This window comes from Acomys minous, assembly GCF_964271855.1.
Source record: "Acomys minous genome assembly, chromosome: 1".
Classification (NCBI taxonomy): domain Eukaryota; kingdom Metazoa; phylum Chordata; class Mammalia; order Rodentia; family Muridae; genus Acomys; species Acomys minous.
Genome location: NC_140483.1, coordinates 152,295,765 through 152,316,437, shown reverse-complemented (window position 1 = coordinate 152,316,437; position 20,673 = coordinate 152,295,765). Strand labels below are relative to the sequence as shown.

Genomic DNA, 20,673 nt, shown 5'->3' with positions numbered 1-20,673 from the left:
GAAACTGAGGGCAGAGAGCTGCATCACCCATACAAGTTCCAGGAAGTCCATAAGCAACAGCGGCAATCTCTAGGCTGTCCTGCTTTTGGCCTTTCAGTATTGCTTTCCTCCTCTCCACACTGAAAGTCTACCAAGTCTCCTTTCCGAAGCCCTTGAGATCTGGTCTTCTCTCCAGTACCCATCAGACACCAGCCCAGGGCAGAGACTCATCACCAGGTCTCCATGGAAACACACTCAGCTTGGTAGTTGGCTTGCATATCGCCTCTTGCCTGAGTTGGCTTCCTCCCTTGCATGGTCTCATTTTACAAAGTCCACCACAAACACCTGCCTTTGGCAAAGTCTTCCTTTACTTAAGTATGTGCTCATATCCAAGGTTAATGAATATTTGGTGGCATCTTCACGTAGTCTTTGACCATCTTTATATTTACAGATCAGTAGTACTGAGCACATTCATTCTGTGGTACAACAGTAGTCATGACACATTTCTGGAACTTTCCCTTCTTTCCAAGAAGAAAGTCTGTCCCTCTTAAATACTAACTTCCCATTCCTCCCTTGGTCCTTGGCAACCTCTCTCCTACTTCCTGTCTCTGTGACCTTTAGCAGTCTGGAAAACTCACAACGTAGAGCAATACAACATTTGCCTCTTTCCTACCTGTATCACTTAATTGGTATAATTTGTTAATGTCCATGTTGCAGTATAGCTCAAGATGTCATTCCTTTCCCTGGCTGAGTGATATTCTCCTGTGTGGACATATCATATTTTGACATAGCTATCTGTTGATGGGTATTAAAAGGGCTTCCTGCTCCTGAGTGGGTCCCATTGGCTAGATCCGATTTTTCTCTCTCTTCTCTATTTTTTTCTTTCCTTTCCTTTCTTTTCTTTTTCTTTCTTTCTTTCTTTCTTTCTTTCTTTCTTTTTTTTTTTTGGACTTTTTGAGTTTCTTTGTGTAACATATCTGACTGGAATTCACTTTGTTTGTTTGTTTTGGTTTTTCAAGACAAGGTCTCTCTGTGTAGCCTTGGCTGTCCCAGACTCTCTCGAACTCACAGTGATCCACCTGCCTCTGCCTCCCAAGTGCTGGGATTAAGGTGCCACCATGTACAGCTTTGGAATTCACTTTGTATACCAGGCTGGTCTCGAACTCACAGAGATCTATCTGCCTGCCTGTTGGGACTAGAGGCACGCACCACCATGCCCAGCCTAGATCTGATTTTTCAAGAGAAGATAAAACTATGGCAATGGTTGTTTCCTGGTGCAAAGGAAAACCAAACCAAACCAAGACCCTTGTGTGAGTCATCTCAGTGTGGCCGGGGTCAACCCTTGAACTTGCAGGTTGCTTATTCCCAGAGGCGAGATCAGATCACCCACAGCCTGGCCTCCAGCCACTTCTTCAGTCCCTTCAGAGTCCTTCTACCCCATCAGACTACTGACTATAGTCCGAGCTCAGGCCGCAGGCCCTCCTCCTCTCTGGAAGGTTCTCCCATGACTGTGCCACCACATCCTGCTCAAAATAGCCTTAACTAAAGCCTTGTAATGTAGGCACTGTTTTCATTTTACAGATGAGGAACAGCATTGGCGAACTGAAATTATCTGAGGATGCCCCTCCGGCTAATGCCACACTTTGGGTTTTACTTTGTTCCCTAATCCCAAGGCCACAGCTTCCCTTTACTGGGAGAGCTAAGAGGCTTAGAACCTGGACCATTTCTGCCTACCCCAGACATTTCTAGGTGTTGTTCCCAGTACCAGATACCCAGCAGGTTTACCTTCACAAACTTACTAAATTAATATCATCACAACAAATAGTATAACATAATAAATGCCTCAGGTGGCACTACACACCAATTACATTGGGAACTCGGGGATGATTTTTTGAAAATGTCTCCCAAATTCTGCCACATCAAAAACAAGACAACAACCAATCAAACAAACAGAAACTCATAGAGCTTCAGGGCATGGTGCTTCCCAGGAGAACTCTCAAGCTCTCTAAAGGTCACCTCACCCTGCAGGTAAAGCTAGGGTTTGAGTGTGGCTTGCCTCCTCTAAGATGCTCCTTGAGAGCTGAGGGCCAGTGTGGTGGACTTGGAGGTGGGGGCCTTTAAGATGTGATTGGTTAGGTGGTAAAGAGGGATCAAGTCTTTTCTCAAAGGAGTGAGTCCTTGCTCTCCAGGGACTGCGTCAGTCACAGAGAAAGTGGGTTGTTATCCACGGAGTGGAGGCTCACCTCACCTGTCTCTCTGAGTAGACCTGCCTGTCCTTTCTCCTCCTACCATGTTGTGACACCATTAGTCCTGGCAGCAATGGACTTTCAAGCTTCCAGACTGTGAGGTAAATAAGTTTCTGTGCTTTGTAAATTATCTAGCCTCAGGTATGTTGTTATAGCCACAGAAAATGAACTGAGATAGGAGAGAGTGGGACTCAGGCAGAAAATGGGCTCATTTGATAGGAAGGAGAAAGGGGAGAGGGGAGAGGAAAGGAAAGGGAGAGGAGAAAGAAAATCCCAGCACTCCGGAGGCAGAGGCAGGTGGATCTCCGTGAGTTCGAGGCCAGCCTGGACTACAAAGTGAGTCTAGGACAGCCAGGGCTACACAGGGAAACCCTGTCTCAACACCTCTGTCCTCCAAAAAAAATTAAAGAAAAGAAACAAGGACAGGAGGGAGCTGCTTTTTCCGTTCAGTTCTCCCTGTTCCCTGTGATCAGCCGGGTCACAGCTCACACTGACTAAATCCTGGCTCTTCAAGAGTCCTCAGAGCAGGCACCAGGGAGGAGTCCTCCTGGAGCTGAAGGTGAGCATGCTTTACCGCGGAACCTTGGGCCCACCAGAGGCCCCACAGGCTTGCGTTTTGCCCTCCCCTTCTAGGCTCTCTGAAAACTCTCATCTGGCCGTGCATTTTATTCAAGTAACACAGCAGGAGCCAATCACATTGGCCTCTGCGGATAAAAAACGCTGCTGCTGCAGGAGGCGGCTCTGGGCCTGAATAGATGTTACTGCTACTTGGTCAAGCAGTCCAGACCTTGCTGGAGAGTCTGAGCAGGCTGCAGTCCAGACCTTGTTGGAGAGTCTGAGCAGGCTGAACACAGCATGCTCACCTTATCTACTAAGTAAGGACAAGTGTGACTGACAGGCACCTGCCTCAGCCGAGAGAACATGAAGTCACTCTCAGCTGTGCTGGCCCCTCAACTGTCGTTTCATATTTCTCTGATCTTAGAAATGAGAAATTGGGAGTTTAACTTTTAAAAAAATCCAAGCAGGCAAAAGAGTGTTTCCTTGGGTTTGGGGAGGGGGGCCCAGTTCGCATTATAGGCCACTGATGCACATGCCAAGAGAACAGTTGCCATTTTGATCCTCTGTCCTTTTGTCTGATGATGGTAGAGATAGAGCAATAATTATGACCAAATTTTTGACTGTATTTTCACCTTTTTGGAAACACGAGATGGCTCAGTGGTTAAGAACTATTCCAAAGATCCTGAGCTCAATTCCCAGCAACCACACGGTGGCTCACAACCATCTGTAATGTGGTCTGATGCTCTCTTCTGCAAATAAAGCACTCATATACAAGAAAGAAAGAAAGAAAGAAAGAAAGAAAGAAAGAAAGAAAGAAAGGTGAAGGAAAATGCAGAAAATTAAAGAGATTCTTAACAAAACAAAACACAAGATCTACTCTCAGGTGACTTCATTTACCAGCAGCCATTTGGAAATTAACAATGTTCATTTAAACTTATTTTGAGTTACTTTTATGCCATGTGATAACTATTTAAGGTGGTGCGCTAAAATTAACTCTCAAGTAAGTTAGCGACAGCCGAAACATTAACGATCTCACACATGCTGGTACGTGGACAAGGTACGAATAATTTATGTGATATTCCAGCACCCCGGGATTTGGAGGAGGACTGAGTATGGGTGTGTCAGCTCTCCGAGATGGTGCTAGTACTTAGCGCTTGAGGGAAAGCAAACAGGGCTTGTTCTGTCGTGTGGCATCAGCTCTTTAAGTATAAACAGTTCATGTTGACTGCTGCATTGTTCTCACCTTGGTGTTGTCCTCAGCCCGACCAATGGACCCTAGCCGGAAAAGAATAGTTCAGTGGGGGCTGAAGAAATGGCTCAGCAGGTAAAGGTGCCTGCTGCCAAGCCTAAGGACCCAAGTTCAATCCCCAAGACCCAAGTAGGAGAAGGACAGAACTGACTCTGCAAGTTGCCCTCTGACCTCCACACACCCTGCCTCAATAAACACACTAATAAACACAATAAGAATGCTCATGTTTTCAGTACCCCATGAGTTGGTCATGAAAAAGAAAATTGGCAATATTATTATCGCTTTTACATTTGATTAGCCTTTTGTCAAAACGGAAACAAACCCTAGGTCATGTCACTTTTTGATTAACAAGCCATGGAGAGAAAGGCTGATGCCTCACCACCAGTTCCCCAAGCTGCCAGTCTTTGGTGCTGGTTCTTACTGTCAGGAAGACAAGGAAGTGAGCATTAAAGACTATCACTGCCCTGCAAATACCAGACCTAAGAAACACAATAAGGGAGTCAAATTAAAAGTAGAGGAGCAGGCGCATTTAAACTTCAATGCAGATGAACTCTGTAAACAGACTTCTCCTGAGTAGATGAGAGCAGCTATCACCCTGTTTCTCTTTGGATAAGGAAGTGTTGCAGAGACACCTCCCAGCCTACAGAGGGCGCCATTACCCCTGAATATTTCCTTGAGCATTTAAAGGTCCAAATAACTGGTGCCATTTTGTCTTTTCTTGAAAGAATGACCCAGTTTCCCAAATATTTCTGCATCTAATTTCATGGTCAACTGTACACCACTTACATGACAGAGAGCCTTCCGTTATCTGAAGCGGAGGGCTGAATGTGGAACTTGTCACCTGGAAGCCCCATCAATGTTTTGACCCGCTCTCCTCAACAACAATGACGTCAACCTTGAGGGTGCTGTGTTTCTTATCTGAAGCTCCCCTGGTACAGTTAGACTTCACCTCAAAAGTGGAGAAGCCCCAGAATACAACGGCTAGGCTGTACTATTTGGAATTGCTTATATCCAACACTATTGATCTACAAAACAACCATCTCAGGCAATTCACATGTCGTCAAGGCAGCCACAGACCTGAAGGAGAGTTAAGCGGCTTCCGTTTGGGGCTAATCCTGAAACACACAGGAACAGTTTATACTCTTTACAATAGGGAGAAACAGGGCCATTGCTGGGGCAGGGGAAAGACAGACACTTATCACAAGCAAATTACTATCTGTCATTAACTCCTGACTTTCATGGGATTTACATGAGTATAATTTCTGTATTTGCACCTGTGGCTGGAGGTTGGCGCTCAGCTTTTTATACATTTCTATATTTCCCCCCATTGGAATGCCCTAGAACTGTGGCCCATGTATTGTAATGTACTGCCCCAGGGTTGTGGTCCAGGCCAACAGGCGCCATTTTATAATATTCTTATCATCAATGAGACGATGTAAAGAAAACCCTGCCTCCTACAGCATAAGCTGCACCAGTCAAAACATGGGTCTCCAAACACTTAGGCTAAGTGAGTAGATACATAGGAACCATGCCATTGCTGCCTCTCCAGCACATCTGATAGGGGTAAGATGACATCACATTCCCTCTACTTTGTATTGGTAGAAACTCTTAGTAGTCCCAATCTGGCCATTAGAATGTCTACAAGCTGCCATTTCTATTTTCATCTTCCATTAATTTCCAAGCAGAAAGACACCCCCCCCAAATCTACCTTGAAACCCAAATACACACCCCAAATAATTTAAACTACTCTATGTCCTGCAAGGACAGAATTCTCTGTGACACTTCCATACGTGGTGTCATATTGTTCTTTATTGATTCTTTCATGTCATGATTAATTTTTTTTAATTGAGTCCTATCCTAGGCCAAAAGATGACAAGCTACAAGTCAATAGGCCAGACCAGGCCTAAAAATCTGCTTTGTAAATCAACTCATTATTTATTTATTTATTTATTTATTAAATGCTTTTTTAAAAAGGATGTATTTATTTACTACTATATATACAGTGCTCTGCCTGCATGTACTCCTACAAGCCAGAAGAGGGCGCCTATCATATTACAGATGGTTATGAGCCACCATGTGGTTGCTGGGAATTGAACTCAGGACCTTTAAGAAGAGCAGGCAGTGCTCTTAACCACTGAGCCATCTCTCCAGCCCATAAATCAACTTATTAAAACCCAGCTACACTCTCTCGTTTGTATGCTGTGTAGAGCTGAACGTGAGTAATTATGACAAGGACTACTCGGGTCACAAAACCAAGAAACCCTTCTTCTCTGGTAACACAGAGAACACATTCATCTGTTCTGTTCTAGAAGAAGCAGATAAGATGGTGAGCAGAGAGACAAGCAGCCGTGTGTCTCCGGGAGTGCCTGAGTGTCGTGAGTGGACTGAGCGAAGACTATTAACGTGAGGGGGCCCAAGTTTACCCAGGAGATAACAGTGAAGCCCCGCTGGACTGAAACTCAGAGGACAGGTGTGGAAAGAGATGTGCCAAAGGGTTAGCCAGAGAGAGTGGTGCTGAGTGAGTGGGTCAGTTAGTGTGGAAACTGTCTAGGGCAGCCAGGGTACCAGGGGCACCCAGACGTGTGGGCCAGCTAAAACAGGGATCAGAATCACCTGGAATGTTTTTTAGATTGAGGATGAATAGTCTCACCTGGGAATCTATGTTCCATAGGTAGGACTGAGCTCTCTGATCAGTCGTAAGGCACACCCAGGTGATTCTGGATCAATCCACAGAATGGTAGCTACTGGATTCATGTTAGGTTGTAGAGAGTGGCCGGAGGCACCTCCGGTGTGGTCCACTTAGAGCCAGTGAGAAGCGGAAAGAACGAGGGCGCAGACACATAGAGGTGGATGCAGTGAAAAGGCAGTTTATTGTCTATTAATACTGGTACAGAGGAACAGAGAGAAGCTACGCATACAGCATCAGATGTCGCTGGCAGTGATTCCTTTTTTTTTTTTTTTTTAAAGTTGGTTTTTGTTTTTTTGTTTTGTTTTCATCTGAAGGAAACAGAACAGTCAAAGTACACTTCCGGTTACAAAGTACAGAAGCTAGCCCAGCAAGTCTAATTCAGAGGAAGCACAACAGTCTCCCAGCCTCCCCACCCCCACCCCCACTGACCAACCACAAATGAATGTATATACAGAGGTGCCGCTCACCCCAAGTGAGCTGCTAAAGCTGAACTTCTCATCAACAACCTACATTCAACTGAAAAGCTGCATCACACACAACATTTTCCGGAACCTTCGTTAAGATTTTTTTGTCTCTCCTAAGCCAGGAGTTGGGAAGGAAGAAAGAATGTTCCAGAACCCTGCAAAAGGCAGAACTCTTCTTCCCCGTTTGCCACAATAGGATATTGTGGACTTCTGTGAGCTACATGCAGAACCAACCAGATCAGATAGTGCCTGGTGACCTCTGACCTCTTTATATAGAGACTTGTCACCGCAAACCCATCGATGTTGCCCTGCTCACCCAATCTGGAAGCCAGGAGGTTTCCTTGGTAACAAGAGTAACTGGCTCTCCCTGAGCACCTTCAGGCAATTGCACAGTTCTTTATGCTTTCTGCAACTGTCTTCATGGCAGCGAGGTTCACACATGGGCTTGAATTGGGCTTGGTTTTTTTTTTTTCTGGAGGGGGAGGAGATTCTTGCGATGAGCATTTTAAAATTATTTGTCCAGGAACCATGGGGGGTTATTTTTATTGAAATAGAAAGAATGCTTATGACCTTGGCTTGCTGGGAAAGGATGCTTCTGAGAAGGGAGTTAAACTACAATGGTGCAAAGACTCCGAGGTGTGACCCGTTCTGTCAGCTGGATACAGAACGGGCAGGGAGGAGGAGGTTCAGCAACACCAGAGTGTGATGAATGGGGATTCATAGATTCAGCATAAAATTGGATAAAGGACTCAAGAACTCTACAAACTCACAGTCCCATCTATGGATGAAGATAAAAATTATTGTTGCTATAAATCTCTGAAATCACAACGCCACCTCAGTGATGGATACAAGGCCAGTGAAGTGAGTTTGGCATTGTTTATATTATTTCTGTTCAGACTATAGATCAGGCATGTCCAACCTGCAGATCACGCACTGAATGTATCCCAGATAGTGAATGCCCAAGAAGTTTTGTATGGCATCGTCATGTTATAATGTCCAAAGGCTGGGCACCCTGTCAGTGTAGATGGTTATATACTTCCAAGTCATAATTTCAGATGTTTTATTCCACATAGGTGTAGCATAGGGAATGGTCCCTTAACCATAAATGCTGCAATCACCTCTTGAGGGTGTAAAAGAGCTAGATTCTGATCCCTGCTAGGTTTCTCTTGCATGAGAAAATGCCATCTCCTTTCCAAAGGCAGTTATTAAAGGTGTGGTCCAAAGGGTCATCAAAGCAACACAATCTAATGGGCCAAGCACAGAAAGCTCAATCTTACAGCATACATCTGTTGGAAACCTTGGATTTTATGCAGAGGCAGAATAAGGCTGAGTCACAAGATCTGGGTTAGTGCTGTAGAAATCACCAGAAAGAAACCATAAGGGAATGGAGAAATAACTCAGTCAATCAAGGGTGTTTTCAAACTCAGGCTCCATAACACATATAGATTTCACTATAAAAATATTATTCTTTAAAAAAATACATAAATGTAAAATACTCCCTTTCTATAGTGACTCTTTACCCCCTAGACTACAGTAAATGCACGCCTTCAGGGATGGACCCATATAAGTCTCTCTCTCTTGCTTTTTCAAGCTAAATTAATTGTGCTTACAACTGTGCTCCCAGACCCAGGTAGGAGACCTAACAGGTTCTCTCACAGCAAGCAGCCCGGTGAGGAAGTCACTGTAAGCGGTCATGTGCTCCCTGCAACCTATCAGAGTGAGTCTGCAAGCTCAGCTGGGCACCGGAAGTACATTCAGTTAGTGCGAGGGCAGAGATAAGGCCCAAGCTCCGCCTACTTTCAACCCTCCGCACCACACCGTCAGGTTCTGCCTGAAGCTCCTGTGATAAAATTCACAGCTCTGGGCTGGGGTAGAGGAAGAGAATGTTGTGTTGATACAGCTTTTAGTACAACCTTCTAATTTTTGTTTTGTTTTCATTTTTTAAAACAGGACAGAAAAGGAGACCTTAAACAGCAGTGCTAAGGCAAACTATCCAATGGCACATCAAAACCCCTTTTCTGTCATTCATCACATTGACATCACAAGGCAGATACATTCTGTAAACATATATGCTATACAGTACATTAACCATATAAGGAAAGGAAAAGAAAGCCACCCTGTATGTCTTTTCTTTCTGGGATTCTGCTCTTTCAAGTCAGAAGGATTTGCAAGGAGTCTAGGGAGAATTTCATGGTTGGTGAGAGGTGCTTTTATTTTGATTTAAAAAAAAAATGCAGTGACTTGGGGGCAAAAAAAAAAGCTCCAGGTGACCAGTTAGAGGCAGTAGGGGAGGAGATGAGCATTCACACTGCAGCCTGTAAAACCTAGAAATAGTCACAAAATGTAAAAAAGTCATGAGCATCAGGAAACATTTGTTTTCCTGACTAGTAAGAGAAAACAGTGAAAAATTACTGTTATTATCCTTATCATCATAATTGTTACTGTTACAAAAGTTAAGGCTGTCCAGATCTTTGATGCACAAAGTCTGTGGTCCCTCAGTTGCCTCTTTTCACATTGACAACTAGGCTTTTACATGGCGGTTCCGACCCTCTGGTGTTAAGCTGGAGTGGGGAAGGGAAGCAGAGGCCTCTCTAGTTGGAGGATGGATCGGCAGTGAAATTTTCTTTTAAGAACTCCAGGATGCAGTTTTTCTACATCTCTACATTTAAACAATCAGCATTTGCAGTTTTAGTGGAGTGGCATTTAAGAAGTTTGCTGAAGCAGTAAAAAAGTCTACTCTTCCAATGAGGGATTTTAGTTCCCCCCCACCCACCCCCCAGAAGATGAGGGCAGGTTTTCCTGGCAAGTCCTAGAGAAGGCGAGGCTGAGAAGATAAACAGCCCCCATTTTTCTCATTCATTTGACCTGTTTTTTTTTAAAAAGGGGTTATTTATTTATTATGTATACAGTGCTCTGCCCGCATGTAGGCCTGCATGCCAGAAGAGGGCATTAGATCACATTGTAGATGAATGTGAGCCACCATGTGGTTGCTGAGAATTGAACTCAAGACCTCAGGAGGAGCAGACAGTGCTCTTAACCACTGCGCCATCTCTCCAGCCTCCCTGTTTGAGCTGTTTTTATATGTACCAATAACCCCAGAGGGCCTGTGGTGTGTCACTAAGCCGCTAGAACAAAGGATGCTTTCCAGGTCTGTCCTAATCAATACACCTTAATGAAGAGACCATGGAGTTTTCAAACGATTGCATATTTATAAATGTTTCAAAAACCTACCTCTTTAAAATGCTTGGAATTTATGGACTCGGTAATAAATGTGACTATTACAAAAATACAATATGAACTTGTTCACCTTGGAATGGTTTAAACTATAAACTGACAGTGCGGGAGATAAGGGTACATCTACCAGGGAAGGCCACACCGGGGAGTTAAACTCTCCAGGGGGAGCAGCCACAAAGAGAGGTAACCCAGGGTCTAGGTTTTAAGTAAGAACAACACCAACAAAAATGTCCCCAGTGTATGTCATCTGTTTACCTTCCTCTATGTTTCAAATTGACGAGGCCAATGTTCCTTAAGAAGGAAGGACCAGGGCAAGAAATTCGATGTTTTCACCTCTATCACCTTCCTCTGGTCTCTGCTTTTCTGATACCCATTGGTTCTGGCATTGAGTAATTTATAGTTCTCAAGGGTGTTCTGTGGTCCCTGGGAAGAAAATTCTTCTGGAAGCAAAGGAGTTTGGCTCCAGAGTTCTGTCCCAGAGATGCTGCTGTATCCCTGGGGAGCCTCTCTATATGCATTTGCCATTTATGAACTCTCAATATAGAAGGGAGTTTTTCAGCCATTTCCTCAGCACCGCCAGTGATAAGCAGAATCACCAGACACTAGCAGTTTGTTAGAAGCAATTTGTTTTTTTGCTAATTATATAAGGAAAGTAATACAATTATGGGTAAAAGGTTAAAAAGAACCCCCTAAGTTTTGTCTTACTACACATTAAAAGAAGGAAAATTAATGTCAAGAGTATTCAAGTCCTGAAGGTTCTTTAGGTATGTAGGGCTGGTCATCGTAACTGCCAGTAAATCTAATTAAATACCAATCAAGTGAAAATAAACATTCCTCTCCTCCTTTTTCTTCTCTTCCATTTAAAAGGAAACTGATTGTATACATATATAATATACATGTATGTATTATACACATTCATGTGTGGGTATTTGTAATTTTTATTTTCTTTGAGACAAAGTCTCACTGTGTAGCCCTGGTTAACCTCACTATATAGAGCAGGCTGGCCTCGGACTAACAGGGATTTACCTTTCTAGTGCCAAGATGAAAGATGTGTTACACCACACTGAGTGGAGATGGGTTATATTTTAAAGAACAGCCCAAGTAACATTAGCTCAAAACAAGATTGCGGTTTTGCAGCTTCCTCGTGGATTCTTTACTCCGGCTCTGTCTGGCTTTGCAACCACACAATCACATACCTTGCCTCTAGAAGGGGTAAGACCACAAATAATAACAAGACAGAGGCGGGGTGGGGGGAGGGCATGGGAAAGGCAGAGTCACAGTTACGACTCTGCCTTCATTTTCATCATCAAGGCGATAACTTAAATGCTGTAAGTGGGCTGATCAGGCTCAGTCCATAAAAAGGATTGGCTGAGCCTGAATCCCCACAGAGACTGGAATAGTATGCAAACATCAGCCATATTCAAATCAAACATACTTGTACTCACTGTAGCCACAGATAATTTTAATAAGGGTACTATGTCTTACTTCAATTAAATGATTATTTTTTAATAACAAAACTAACAGAGCAAATGATAACTCAGAGTTCGCCAGTCGCTAGCTCATCATAATGACCAACAGATGAGGGGGTGTTATCCTTGGTCCTTGTGGTCTTAGGAAGAGTGGGAGGTACAAGACTGTTTTCCTCATAGATAAGTAGTTTTTTTTAAGGAAGGGGCAATGTGTCCTGGAAGCTCCAGACAGCAGGCCCAGGGGCTCCAGGTTCTGCCGTTCACTCCCTCACTGTGTTTTTGAAACCTAACATTGAACAGCCCCGAATCCCCAAGACAGTAAAAGAGAAGGCGGAGCAAATTTCCAGATTGTATATTTCCCAAATGAATTCATAAAGGGGATAGATTGTCTAAAACCATGGGACCTAGTTTCTCCTTTCGTGGAAGTGGGGTTTAGCCATGTGGCGTTTTGTTCAAGGCTTGGGTGCTATTTAACCACTGGTGGAAAACAGAGCAGTGAGAACTGCCTGCTCTGGACCAGCTTCCCAGATTCCAGCTGCTGCCTTCTCTGGCAGCTGCTCTGAAGCCCAGACCTCCCAGTAAGGCCCCAGTTATCTCACGGGAAACTGTGGAGGGGACAATTTGGGAAACAGCTCACTCCTTTGCTATTCCTTTCTTTAATCTTTTTTCTTATTTACATATTATAGATTATAAATGACTCATGTTGTGTCCAATAAAAATGAAACTACTTGAGGAAAAAAAATAACAGAAATAAAAATGTCATTACCCTCTAATCATAATAAATACAACTTCAAGCCAAGAAATGAACAAAAAAAAAAACAAAACAAAACAGATTTATCCTTGAGTTAAATGGGACAGATGTAGTTGGCTCTGCGCTGCAATCCTCCGGGCTTCGTTATATTGTTACATTTTTCTGAGCTACTTCCAAGATAAATTAAAACTTGGTGTGGTACATCGTAGTATATGGTCCTTCCGTGGGAGCATAGATGGTTCTGTTACTGATTTGTATGATGAGGTGAGTGTCTGGGTAAACAAAGTTATCTCCCATTGAAATCAGCTAACACATCACAAGCTTCATCGAGTTCCTGTATTAGCATTCTTTTTCTAAGTCCCTTTGGTTTCACTAAACGCATAGCTGTCCAGTTTGGGGCAGTGCTAACAATGTATTTTAAGGGATGTTCATCATGTTTTAGGTTAAAATAAAAACGCTTTAATATTCTACAATTCACGGAAATTGAAGAAACAATGCTGTAGGCTGCCCAGGAATGTGCCGCCTAATCAGACTATGTGGAAGAATTCAAGATCTTTCTACATCATTGAACACTTTTTTCACATTGAAAAACCTTTTTTTTTTTTTTAGTGGAGAAACCTATACACTGAGGTTACCTGAAACATTCTCTTACCCATGAGGACATTAAAAGAAAAAAGAAAAGCACAGATGTAAGACTAACCAACCGGGTGTGGGAGATGGACAGTTAATACGCACAGCACCATCCTTGATACAGTGGGGGGTGTTATGACAGCCCCGCCCAGGTCAGAAAGACTGTTTTAAGGAATGTGGTCACTGCAGAGAGACTTCTCAAAACGATGCCCTCTTTGAAAATAGATTAATTCGATCAGAAAATATCCATGAAAAAGAAAATATAAAACTTTACATTTTGGGGGCTTATGGATTGACGAGCATTGTGGATGCTGAAAACAATGGTGGCCTGAGGTCCTTGGAAAATCCTGTATAAAGGGTTCATCGGGTAAGCAATAGAAAGAGCCTGGCAGCTGATGAATCGGTTCCTATATGTCAGCAGGGGCAGGAGCTGGGTTCTTTGCTTTCGAGTCAACTTCATGTCGGTTTTAACAGAAGAAGGAAAGTACAATACTGTCATCTGGAAGCGTATGTAAGGCAGCAAAGAAAAAGCGTCATGTCATCCTAGAACGGCCAGATTAAGGTAGGTCCACTTTTGGTTACGGTAGCAACCAACCAGAGCCCACAGCATTTTTGCTACACAAGATATAAAAAACAAAGATCCACACAGCGAAGGAGGCAGGGGCGTGGCAGTGTATATGTGTGTGTGTTTGTGTGTATGTGTGTCTATGTTAGAGTGTGAACACACGCCAAAATGAAAACCCCTGGTGCCAATGGGTTTGAGTCCAGTCAAGTCAATTAAGGCTACGAGATAACCAGGTGCTATGAAGGTCCGCTCTGACCGAGCAGTACGGCACTGATTCGCTCTTGAAGATACAAGGAAAGGTTTAGAGGAAAAAAGTAAATTCTTGGAGGGGGAGGAAGGGTGAAGCACACACATGCACGTTGTTTCCCAAGTGAGGAGAAGGAAAGATGTGAGTGAGAAGAGATCAAAGCAAATCCAACTGCGAGGCAAGGCAGGAGTTTGCTTCCAGTTCACAGTATCGCAGTTAGTGGTACAGTGAGGTCTATTTAAGAGGTGGAGAGTAGAAAGGCTGCCCGGAAGAAAGAGGAGGAGAAAGAAGTGGTCACATGACAACACAGCATTGACATCGCTTTTTCTTTTGGGTACCTGGGGCCGGGTCTGTGGGCAGGCTCTCTTCCTTGCCTTCTGGGGATGAGGGTTCTGTGGTGTCTGACACGGGCCTTCCGGACACCAGCTCGGCTGCGTTCCCATCGATCGTGGACACGTCCGTCACCGTCTTCTCTCTTAGTGACTTCTCATCGTCTTCATCGATCAGGACTAATTCGGCCTTGATGGTTTCGTCATAGCCTAGCACCTTTTTAGTCTCCTCTTCATCCTCGATGTTTTGGTAGCCCATAAAAATCATGGTGACAGGTTGATCCGGGTTTGCCTCTGGCCCTTCTGTGCTGGCGGGCTGGGCCTGCTGCCCGGGGTTTCCCAAAGAGCGATCTTTCCTGGACTTTTGCACCATTTCTAACTTGGCTTCTTTGCAGAGCATGTGTTCCTTGGGATGGCCCAGGCTCCCGTCTGCAACAAGAGTCCTTTCTGACATGTGTCCTCCGAAGCTCGATTGTCCAGCCTTCTGAATTAGCTCTTCCACATCCTTTGCACTTAATTTGTGGACTCCGTTTTCTACCACGGTGCCTCCTGAGTGCACCTCATACACTACTTTGGTACCATCATCATAGACTTTGACTCCTCTCTGATGGACCCCCTCTGGGCCAATGGTGGATGCAGAGAGAATCTTGGTCTCTCCTGTTTGTTTGTCTTTCTCCACATTAATTTCCATGGCGTATATAGCTTGAATGAAAACAAGAGAAAGGAAGTGCATGTTACAACAAAAAAAAAGCCAGTGAATGGTTAATTGCCAAACAGACCAAAAAAAAAAAAAAAGTGGTTTATGCTCTTTCTATTGTAACCACCAAGCAGTCTGAGTGTTAGCATGAGGTATGCAGTGGTGACAGACGTGGTTGTATGTGTTCTTAACAAAGCAGCTAAATGCACTGGGAAGACAAATACACACACTCACCATATCTCAATGAACTCAGGCTTTTTAGGAGACCGGCTAAAAGAAGAGACTTCAGATCTAACAGGACAGAATTATGGGAAGGCTGGTAATGTGCAAATGACCTTGACTAAGATCGCTTAGACAATTTCAAAGATGCGCAAGTTCCAGAACCTTACTGCTGTTTCCCCAACTCTTCCACTAAATGTGCACCTATTTTCCCCTCTCCATTTCCTTGTACTGTTGATGGAGAAGATGCCGAGTGATCTGCAGGTGGGACACAGCCATCCTCCACCACACTGCAATCTGCTATTCTGCAAAAACTGAAAGAATAGGGAAACATTGGGACTGCGCGCTCTGAGAATACTCTAGTCAGTTAGTAAAGCTTCTTTTAAAAAAAAAGAAAAAAAGAAAGAAAGAGAGCCAGTAAAGAACAGGTTGTCATGGCACCAGTAACATAGGAAGTGGGGATGAAGGCCCAGAAAGCGGCTGTTCTTTTTTTTATGTATTTTTTTATTAATTTATTCATATTACATCTCAGTTGTTAGCCCATCCCTTGAATCCTCCCATTCCTCCCTTCCTCCCACTTCCCCCCTACTCCCCTCCCCTATGACTGTGACTGAGGGGGACCTCCTCCCCCTGTATATGCTCATAGGGTATCAAGTCTCTCCTTGGTGACCTATTATCTTTCCTCTGAGTGCCACCAGGCATCTCCATCCAAGGCACATGTTCAAATATGGGGCACCAGAGTTTGTGTGAAAGTCAGATCTCCTTCTCCACTCAACAGTGGAGAATGTCCTGTCCATCAGCTAGACTGGGTAGGGGTTCGAGGTTTACTGCCTATATTTTCCTTGGCTGTTGCCATAGTTTGCAGAGGACCCCAGGGCCCAGACTCGCCTGTAGTTTTCCAGGACCTGCTGGATCCTTCTATTTCCTCATTCTCCCAGGCTTCTCACACCTAAAGTCTCAATAGGATGTCCTCCCCTCTTACCCACTTTCCTGGCAGGTTCAGTTTTTCATGGGGACGTACCCCTTGGACTAGTGGCTCGATATAACTGAGTATATACCATTCAGCTCTTTTTGGAAAGCAGCTGTTCTTATTCTCACAGTGCTAAGGCTCATGAACCTGTCCTTTTATACTTCCCCTCTGTTGTCTTTTTTTTTTTTCCATGTTGTCCCTGTCATTCACTACTATGAGACCTTTCTTTTCCCTAGGCTGAAGAAGTGTCACCCAAGGGACTGGACTCTCCAACCTAAGCACCAGCTCTCCCCTGTCCTACAGCCTCTTGGATACCCAACATTTGTGTCCAGTGTTTCTCAACTTATGGGTTGTGACCACTTAGGTAGCTGAATGACTCTTTCACAGGGGCCACCTAAGACCAAGGTAAAACATAGGTATTTATATTATGATCCATAACAGTAACAAAATTACAGTTATGAAGTAGCAACGAATATAATTTTGTGTGTGTCACCACATCACAACCAACTGTGCTAAAGGGTTGCAGCACTAAACGTTGAGGGCCACTGAACTAGGTGGTATTTGGACTCACTGGCCTCAGCAGCTTCAAAAGCATCATGTTGCTTTCCTCTCATCTCGGCATGAGGTGACACCAGTGCCACAGCTTAGCTGCTAGTCATGTAAGCCAGAAGCCTTCGTCATGTCTGATCTTTACTCTTCATCCTAATCTCTCACATCCCACCATTGAGAGGATCTGCTTCAGGATTCCCATCCTTTTCCTCCTCCTCATTGCTTCCACCAGTCCAGGCCTACTCTGCTCAGCACAACAGTCACATTTCAGGTTTCAGTGATGCCTCTATTTTCCCACTCAAGTCCTAAGGGCTACACATGTGTACAAGGGACCAAGGCAGACTGGGGCCTGTTTTTGTATGGCTCGGAAGAAGAATGACTGTATATGTATATGTATATGTATATGTATATGTATGTATGTATGTATGTATGTATGTATGTATATATTTAAAGGTCATAGAAAAAGAAGGAAATTGAGCTGGAGAGATGGCTCAGTGGTTAAGAGCACTGGCTGCTCTTCCAGAGGACCTGGGTTCAATTCCCAGCACCCACAGGGCAGCTGACAACTGTCCATAACTCTAGATCCAGGAGATCTGTTACCCTGATACAGACATACATGCGAGTAAAACCACTACTGCATATAAGATAAAAATAAACAAACTGAAAAAAAAAAGAAGAAAGAAGTCTTTGAGAGGTAGAGACAGAAGAATGGGGAATTTGATGTCGCACGCCACTGCAGAGGGAGTGTGAGGCCGGCACAGGCTACCTGAGAGTGTCTCAAAAAGGAAAAAGGAAAGAAGGGAGGAGGGAGACAGACAGAAAAGGAAAGATAAGAGGGAGAGAGAGAAGGAGGGAGAAAGTGGAGAGGGAGGGAGAGAGAGAGAGTTTGCTACCACACTGTGTATGGTTCACGGGGTCTAAATTCTTTACCAGCAGGCTGTTTATTGGGGACGTCTACTGAGCCCGTAGCTGGTGCTCCACCTGTCTGAGGTACCCTTCTCAGAAACTCGCTCTTCTTGACTGTGTGGGTTCAGCACCAAGTCCCTGGCACTGCACACAGCTCCTCTCAGAATCTGTTTCCATCATTCCTTTTCTCTTTGTCTCACAGTCTCTCTTGCTTTCCAGACACACTGGTCACACCAAACCTCACATTATGCTCAGGACACTACCCCGGCCTCCTCCTGGGCCTGTGGTCCTTTTTGACCCAGCCTGCTTTTCATCTAGAGTCTGAGGCCACACACTTGCTCACCAATAACCGAACCCCTGTCCTTTTCAGAATATCTACAGCCTGCAAAGAAGTTTCCAGTTGCCTTTCAGCTGTTAATTCCTCTTTCTCCCTTCCCCTCACACACAAACAAAGAACTCCGTCCTACATCTAAATAGTTCCTGATTTTTAGATTCTCCCCTGCAACATCCTTTGCACTTTCTACACATCCAAATGCCACACAGCCACCAATGTCAAAATCAAGTGCCCCCTCCCCCAGATGCTTTCTTAGAACCGACCTCCCATCTCTAAGTCACCGCTCTCTCTTTAAGAGTTACTGAACACTTTCTAAATATCTCTGAGGACACTGAACAATTTCTACCCAGCAGTGGGTTTGTATAGTACAGGCGGCTTTGAACGCCGAGTCTTTGTCAAATGCTGAGACTATAGTGTGTACCATCACTAGTATTTGTAGAGGTGGCGTATCAGATTCATAGACATTTAAGATTTTGATTCTTACCTACCATTTTTTGTGTGGTCTTCCATTGCTAGCCCCTACCGCAGAACTTTTTGCATAAAAGGTACTTGATACACATACTTGTCAAACAACTGTGGCTAAATGATCTTTATCGGTCACAAGTATTTTGTATAATAGGACAGCAAAGAAAGGTTCAACAACACAATTAATGTCTGTAACAGCTTAAGCAATCATCGAATAACATGCTTCCAGTTGCTTGCATGATAAGATACAATCTGTTCAAGGTCGACACTGGGCTAAAATGATCCAGAAGAAAATTTCAATGCCCAGTTTTCATAATATCCATTTGGAACATTTTCGTTGCTTGGCATAAAGAGAATGAGTTTTCAAGTGACATCATGGGAGACCAACATTATTTGTCACAGAAGTACATGGGTTCACATACAGAGACTGTGAGATAAAAAAGATATTCATCGCAGTGATTTCCTGAATTTTTTTTTATATAGCATATGATCAGAAAAACAAAATGGATATTTACAATGGGCCCCAAAGCTTGTTTTTTTTTATTATTAAATAAACGTTACAATTGAATTAAATATTCAGGTTTGAATTAAAATATTATCTTACCACTATTAACATGATGATTGACGGTGGTAGGTAGAATGTTGAAGTATCCCCTAAACTTCCAGGGATGTGTGAACAGCCAGCCGTCAGTACAAAGCATGGAATGAATAATTTCAACACAGGGTTTCTCTGTTTCTCTGTGAAGCCTTGGCTGTCCTGGACTGACTCAGTAGACCAGGGAACAAAACATTTCTATGCTTGTGTGATTAACATGGGGACGTTTAGAGATCCGCTCTCTGCCCAGAACACCCTCATGACTGCTTCATTACTGTTTCTTCCCCACCTCTGTGCACGCAGCCTCCTTTCACCTTTGCCTGCTCCTGGAGCTGGAGGGAATAAAAGGATGCTGAGCAGCTATCTTTCTGGAAAGATGACGTAGGCCCACAGTAAAAAGAGGAGAGAGTTCAGTGGAAGGGAAGGGAAAGGAAAACCGATGGTGAAATTTGAGAAGTACCACTCGAAAAGAGGTGTGAAAGAAGCAACAGGTAGGAAATCAAATCTCAAACTCCTTTAAAAAAAATCTATATAGGGTCTCGAGGCCCAAACCGCGTGCTGAGTTCAATTAGGGTCTCGGGGCCCAAACCACGTGCTGAGTCCAGTTATTGTCTTGGGGCCCAAACTGTGCGCTGAGGGGCATGTCCCATGAAAGACCTCATTTGCCAGGAAAGTGGGATAGATGTGAGGACTCTAGGTAAGAGAAGTATGGGAGAATGGGGAAATAGAAGGATCCAGAGGGCCCTAGAAACCTTCAAGGAGAACATTATTATGGGTGGATCTGGGCCCAGGGGTTCTGCTCAAACTACTGCACCAACCAATGACAATACGTGCAGTAAACATTGAACTTCTACTCAGATCTAGCCAAGGGACAGGACATTCTCCACAGTTGAGTGGAGAGCAGGAAATGACTCTCACACCAACTGTGGTGCCCCATATTTGACCACGTCCCCTGGATGGGGAGGCCTGGTGGCACTCAGAGGAAGGATAGCAGGCTACCAAGAAGAAACTTGATACCCTATGAGCATATACAGGAGGAGGAGGTCCCCCTCAGTCACAGACATAGTAGAGGGGAGTAGGGGGGAAGCAGGAGGGAGGAATGGGAGGATACAAGGGATGGGATAACAATTAAGATGTAATCTGAATAAATTAATTAAATAAAAAAATCAATATAATGTTCAAGCTGGCCTCAGATTTGCTTTTCAGCCTTGTCTTCCAGAACACTGGGCTTACAGGCATGGACCACCTCGCTGGCCTCCAAATTTTTTCAGTGTGTGTGTGTGTGTGTGTGTGTGTGTGTGTGTGTGTGTGTGTGATTTTAAATGTTATTAAGTGTGACATTACACTGGGACAGAACCACATATGAAAACAATTTCTTCAGGAGTATATATGCATATTTATAAGTACATATTATACATAATCAGTGCAATATTTCTAGAATTGAGCTCAGAATATTTTAAGTATTATAACAGATATGCTATATCATAAAGTACAATATTCATACATACTTTTTTCTTTCAGATAAAAA

At 43.9% G+C, this 20,673-nt stretch overlaps 1 protein-coding gene across 6 annotated transcripts in view; it reads right to left on the bottom strand.

The window, feature by feature from the left end:
* Positions 1–20,673, bottom strand: part of PALM2AKAP2 (PALM2 and AKAP2 fusion) — a 463,139-nt gene that overhangs the window by 164,633 nt on the left and 277,833 nt on the right. For 4 of the 6 annotated variants that reach the window (XM_084781901.1, XM_084781897.1, XM_084781900.1 and 1 more), the window contains exon 7: positions 14,420–15,112. The exons of the other annotated variants lie outside the window; for them this stretch is intronic. In XM_084781901.1, the coding sequence (XP_084638027.1) occupies positions 14,420–15,112 (693 nt within the window). The remainder of the gene's footprint in view (positions 1–14,419; positions 15,113–20,673) is intronic. 6 annotated transcript variants of the gene reach the window in all.